Source organism: Gossypium raimondii, chromosome 7 (assembly GCF_025698545.1).
Source record: "Gossypium raimondii isolate GPD5lz chromosome 7, ASM2569854v1, whole genome shotgun sequence".
Classification (NCBI taxonomy): domain Eukaryota; kingdom Viridiplantae; phylum Streptophyta; class Magnoliopsida; order Malvales; family Malvaceae; genus Gossypium; species Gossypium raimondii.
In genome coordinates, this window is record NC_068571.1 from 31,104,251 (window position 1) to 31,110,276 (window position 6,026).

At 36.9% G+C, this 6,026-nt stretch overlaps 2 protein-coding genes across 2 annotated transcripts; one reads left to right on the forward strand and one right to left on the reverse strand.

Moving 5' to 3' along the window:
- Positions 1 to 316: 316 nt before the first annotated feature.
- Positions 317 to 1,935, forward strand: LOC105796279 (uncharacterized). The gene is made up of 2 exons (XM_012625893.2): positions 317 to 798; positions 1,210 to 1,935. Exons 1-2 carry the CDS (start codon positions 577 to 579, stop codon positions 1,702 to 1,704), a joined length of 717 nt encoding a protein of 238 aa, XP_012481347.1. The 5' UTR covers positions 317 to 576; the 3' UTR covers positions 1,705 to 1,935.
- Positions 1,936 to 3,182: 1,247 nt separating this feature from the next.
- On the reverse strand, positions 3,183 to 3,872 carry LOC105796286 (arabinogalactan protein 20). The gene is made up of 2 exons (XM_012625906.2): positions 3,525 to 3,872; positions 3,183 to 3,406 (listed from the first exon to the last, which is right to left on the reverse strand). The coding sequence occupies exons 1-2, from the start codon at positions 3,814 to 3,816 to the stop codon at positions 3,303 to 3,305; spliced, it is 396 nt and encodes a 131-aa protein (XP_012481360.1). The 5' UTR covers positions 3,817 to 3,872; the 3' UTR covers positions 3,183 to 3,302.
- Between the last annotated feature and the right edge of the window lie 2,154 nt (positions 3,873 to 6,026).

Below are 6,026 nucleotides of genomic sequence, written 5' to 3' on the forward strand. Positions count from 1 at the left end.
AAGAACCTGATTTTGTTATTGACTTTTACGACATTATAACCATTCACATCACATGGGAGCTTTGGGCTTTTGAGTTTCTGATAATATCATAACCACGGTTTTAAACATTTTGTATGATGGGGGACGATGGCATGCTGTTGCTTCACTAATACTTTCAATTTCTTCTTTCTTTTGCTTGCTTCAGCCTTGGATGGGATAATGGATTGCACATGGCAATGTATGTATGGCATGCAATATCTGACTGTGGGGTACTCAAACAGCTAAGCGTCTCAGTTTCAATTCCAACCAAAACTTTCCTTTAAAGCAAACATACCCACACACACACCCCCCCCAAAAAAACAAAAAAAGTGAAAGAAACTAGAATGATGCTGTCCAAACACCATTAAAAAAGGAGAGGCCTACCCTCCTACCCTCCATTCTATACCATTCCAAATACTTCCTCAAACTTTCTTCTTCCACAGCCAAGAGTAATTTGTAAAAAGAAGCAAAAACAAGAGAATAAAGCGCAAATGATAGAGTTTAAAAAGTTATAACACAGGAGGGTCTTGAATGGAGGTGGGCTATGTTTTCTAACCAATGGAGTTGAATAACAAAAAACTGCCGAGTCTCATAGAGAGGGCATGGGCTTTGCACGACAGGTTGAACCATGAAATCGACGACAGTATCAGCTTCTGCAGGTATTGTTCAGACCATGGTCGCTATTGTGATATTGGGCAGACCCCATTTCTGGAAAGGAAGAGGTTGATTGCCATCAGAGATTCACTCAACCAAGTTGAGAACACGCTTTTGCATTTGCAGGTAATTTACTTTCTGTCTTCTCTTTTGTTTCCCAACACTCTCTGTTCAACTCCTTTAGATCCGAATACTAAGATTGCTTGTCTTAATCTCAACATTGTTTCATGAGATCTAATATATTCAGATCAGATATTGGTTCTCAATATTTGATTGCTTTGATAAAAAAGATTAATAAACAATTCAGATTACCTGTTTCAAAAGCTCTTCTTTTTGGACTTTGTTTTTAATGGAATTATGAATTCTGTTACCTTTTGATTGATAATCTAATTAGTGTCGAAACCTATCGAGTATAATTAGAATATTCCACCCGACTTTTAGAGGTTTTTGCCTTAATTTGATTCGAAGTTGCAGTTTTTTATTATCTTAGCATTAGGCCTCCCTGAGAAATTTATGTTGATATATATCTACATGCAGAAATTGCAGTCTTGGCAGCTGAAAGATAGGCAATTGGCCCTTAGTCGATTGGAGCAAACCAGATCATGTCTCATAAAACAAGTAACACAATATGAAGGAAGACCCCTGGATGTGGTGAAAGAGTTAAGTGCTTGCTTTGGCAATGATCATGAGAATAGAACCTCAATTGACAGGGATGTGGAGGAAAGTGTTAAGAAAAATGAAGGTGAAAGCTCGAGGAGAAGGATATCTGGTTTCCTCATTTGCTGCATTAGAGTTTTATTCAGGCCCTGGAAGTGGCAGAATGCTGTTGGAATTGCAGTAAATTTAATTCTGATATCAGCCAGCCTTTCGTCTACCATCAAGTTTTATCACTCCAAGCAACAACCTTATAGTAATTCACAAAGAAAAACCATTGTTTCAGCTACGTATTCAAAAGAAAAAGCAGCAGAAAAATTAGATAGTTTGTTGACTATCTCAAAGATGCCTTTGGATGTGTTTTGTGGCAGGGGATGATTGTTACATCATTCATCATTAATATAAGATGAATTACAGCTCAATTTCTTCACTATTTTTTTTATAATGATATATAGTCCATTCAAGGACGATGTACATGTAAAAGAACATGATGAGCTTGGTATTGGAAACCATTTTTAGCTGTACTTATAATTCGGACTGTAGTAGTTGAACTTCCGTTCCATACCAAACATGCTTTTTAACTAACAGGGTGCACATCGATTTTTTTTAGTTTCTTTTCCTCATTAGATTATTCCGTGTGTTAAATATTTGTTCTTTTTGTTGTGAATCGGGTTGGCATCCACACATGCCTTATTATGACTTTTTTTCTTCTTCTTCTTTTTAGCTTTTTCAATGGAAGAATTCACAACTAATAATGCTCCAACCTTGACCTCATTAGTTGCAGGCATATTGCATGTTTTTAAGTTTCTGCAACTTGTTATTCTGCTTAACTGGCAAGTATACTCTTGCAGGCAGAAACTCTATGCCGCCGCTTGTAAAACCAAGAATTATTAAGCATAGTGAGACGCTCATTGTTGCTGACATATTCTTTATCTTATGAATTGGCCTTGCTTGTGATGTTCCTTGTGCAATCTTTTGAGCAACACTTTGGACAGTGAGACTTCAGTTCCTTAATCTAATCTCAAGAGGTATAATGGTTTGTTTTCAGATATGTTTGATGCTGGTTTCAGCTATGTTTCTGTGGCACGAAGCATTGCAGCAGCCATTACCTGTCGCCTAGAAGTTGTTAAGAGCCGGCACCAGCGGAAAGAAGCCTCCACTTTCTAGCCAAGCTTCAATGAATATCATACACATAAACACACGATGTGACCTAACTAGTTGGCGAGGATTATGTGCAGAGCAGTGAGTAGTTGCTACATAAATACGAGACTGGAAGAGGGTAAGTGATCAAACAATATACTTATGCTTTGGATGACTTCATCTTGGCACTAAATTTTTCTTTCCTGATTTCCATAAAGATCCTGCCACTTTGCAGGAAATTCCTTTTCCTTGAAGGGTACATTCCTGCTTTGCTCTAGTCGCTGTAAAATGCTTAAAGCTCCCTCCATTACTAATCAATACAAGTTTAATCACCATATCCATAAGTATACTTACATGATACATGGATGAATTCTAAACGTATAAATGGTGATGATGACTAATGTATTGAAAAGTAATGGACCTGATCTCACCTCTAATAGCAAAGCTTCTAGTGTGAATGACTAAATTTAGTACAAAGAATGTTTCCTAGGTCCTACCTAAAACGACATAGCTTTAGCCATCCTACTATATTTGTGTTCGTTGCAGGTCAATCTTTTGCTTTGTGAGGTCGAGACAAAGAGGGAATTCAGTCAATTTGAAACAAGGATGGAAGGACAAAGGGACTGTTCACCCAACATGATTTTTGGGAAGCCCCAACTCAGTGTTGCGATTTACCCTTCATTTCCAAGAGTAAAAGAGGAAGTAAAGTAATCAAGTAGAAGAAGAAGCAAAATTATAATCATAATAAATAACAGGAAACATTATAAACCCATCACCCAGAAAAAGAAAGCGATTTTAATATATATTATCAACAAAGCAATTTGGTTTATAATGATTTAGAAGAAGGTGTAGGAAGATGAGTCTAAAGGGTGGATGAGGTATGTGAGCACAAGTGCCACCACCATCAGCACGTAAGCAATCCCTTGGTCGATTGAAGTTCCTGCTCAAATTCAAGCATTTTCCGATATTACTACCACAGATCTAAAAATGAGAACCTTCTCTTGGGCATAAAACAGAAAGGAAGCAAAGAAAACAGATCTAATAATGAAGGAAATTACCATCACTAGTGGGAGAAGGAGCTAGAGACGCAGACTGTGCCTCAACATAGGGTGACATACTAGCAAAAACAAGACCAAAGATAACCGCAACACCCAGGAATGTACTGGAAGAAATCGTCGTCATTGTAGGTTTTCCCTTTAGGAGCAACGAATTCTGAAGAAAGCCCAGTGCATAACAATTAGCAGTGGAGAAAGGAAGAGCTTCAAATGCGAATATGAAGTTGAAGAAAAGGCTAGAAAGAAAGGAAGAGCTGAGCAGTAGATGAATTCCAAGGGAGAAGCAAGTGTGCATTTAAAAGGAAGGTAAATAATAAATTGAAAATGTGGATGATTTGGGAGAGTGGGTCAGATTGATGATCTTTATTAAGTTAAATATTGAATTGTTGATTACAAGGTCACGTGATATCTGGATTTTCTGTATTCTTGTTGAGACTGATTATGTTGTTCATGCTTTTTATTTTTTTCATTTTCTTTTTAAAACGTTATGAGATTACAGAAAACTGATTGAATCCATACAATGTTTTTCTTTATCCAAATCTAATTTGAAATTAAATGGGAATATATTTTTCCAATTTTGAACTAGAATGGAATCGTTATGAGATTTTCAGTTAAATAGTAGATATGTTTCGCTTTTATTTTGATGATAATTTGATTGGGTTTTGAATATAAAATTTAACATTCCACATGGTATCATGAATTTCATCTGCTCATTAATCAAGAAACATTTTCGGACTTTTTTCAGAGTCCAGGAACAAAACATTGAGAATATATAGTGTCACTCTACAATGGCATCCAGAGAGAACAATGCCTTGATGTTACTAGCATTATCAATATTTACATTACTCTTCTTTTAGCAACATTCGAACTACTTCACCGACATCTCCTCGTCCAAACGAGATTTCCTATTATGTTGTTTTGATGATGGAATCATTCGTTTCGTGTGAAGTCATGTTGGTGTCTCAAGGGTTGCAAAGTCTTTTTTGTTGTTAAGATAGTCTTAGTCAGGGTCCTAGTTTTTAAGGAGGTTGTTAGCTTGTTAGTAGGAGTAAGAAGTTAAGTTTGTTAGCTTGTTAGTACGAGTAAGAAGTTGAATTTGTTAGAGTTTGTTAGCTTGAGTCATGTATATAAGCATTGCTTGGTTAATGAATAGGAAGTTGAATTTGTTAGAGTTTATTAGCTTCAGTTAGCTCTCTGTTGAAACAACATTAGTATTGAGAGCCTCTTTTTTCTTGAGGGACTTGTGAGAGAAGACCTGTGAGAATCTTGAGAGAAAAATTGAGAGATACGCTTTGCAGAATTGAGAAAAATGAAAGAATTAGGATCAAACAACTTGTCTATCTTAGCACTACCTGTGTTTGATAAAGAGAACTATCAAGCATGGGTTGTGAGAATGCAAGCATACACGGAGAGTTATGATTATTGGGATGTTGTCAAGCAAGATTATAAGGTGGCTCCACTTCCTGACAATCCAACTATGAATTAGATCATATTGCACAAGGAGAGAATCATCAGGAAGGTAAAGGCAAAGGCTTGCCTTTTGCTTTTTCACTAGCCATATTCAATAGAATTATGGTCTTTAGATCAACAAAGGAGATATGGGACTATCTCAAAGCTGAGTATCAAGGAGATGAGAGGATCAAGAGCATGAAGGTTTTGAACTTGATCAGGGAATTCAAAATGCTGCATAAGGAGTTTGAGTCAATCAAATAATACTCAGACAAGCTAATAGAGATTGCTAACAAGGTAAGGGTTCTCGGGATTGATCTCTTTGATGGTAGACTAGTGCAGAAAATACTAGTTTCTGTGACTGAGAAGTATGAAGCAACAATTGCTTCTTTGGAGAACATTAAGGACTTGACTCAGTTGAGAGTTGTGGATTTTATCAATGCTTTACAAGTGTAAGAGCAGAGGAGGCTAATAAGGCAGGAAGGAAGCATATAAGGAGCATTGAAGGCTAAGATGCAGTAGGGTGAAGGAAGAAAGGATAAGAAGTTGAAAAGAAGAAGAGTGGTGACAGTAGTGGTTCAGAAGTTGTTGCAAAAGGTAGTGGTAAAGCAGAACCATCCCCATTTAGGTAATAGAGAAGGCCAGATGTGAAGTGTAGAAGGTACAACTTGATAGGGACGTTGAGAGGTTTTGCAAGGAAATAAGAAATCAACAGTAATGCCGCAGTAAAAGAAGAAGAAGACCAGTTGTTTGTTGCCTCTTGCTTCTCATCAAGCACTCCATGTGATAGTTGGTTAGTTGATAGTGGTTGCACCAATAACATGAATTGTGATGAGAAGCTGTTTAAACACTTTAACAGGTAATTGAAGTCGAGAGTAGAGATAGGAAATGAAAAGTACCTAGAAGTGAAGGGAAAATGCATAGTGGCAATAGAGAGTTGGGCTAGAACTAAGTTGATATCAGATGTTTTGTTTGTACCTGAGATTGATCAAAACTTGTTGAGTGTAGGGAAATTGGTAGAGAAGAGATTCAAGGTGATGTTTGAAGAGGGAAGGT

Coding starts and splice junctions, on each gene's coding strand:
- LOC105796279 (XM_012625893.2), top strand. CDS start 577: ATGGAGTTGAATAACAAAAAACTGCCGAGTCTCATAGAGAGGGCATGG. Junction 799..1,209: donor ACACGCTTTTGCATTTGCAG/GTAATTTACTTT, acceptor ATCTACATGCAG/AAATTGCAGTCTTGGCAGCT.
- LOC105796286 (XM_012625906.2), bottom strand. CDS start 3,816: ATGCACACTTGCTTCTCCCTTGGAATTCATCTACTGCTCAGCTCTTCC. Junction 3,407..3,524: donor TCCTTCTCCCACTAGTGATG/GTAATTTCCTTC, acceptor GAATTTGAGCAG/GAACTTCAATCGACCAAGGG.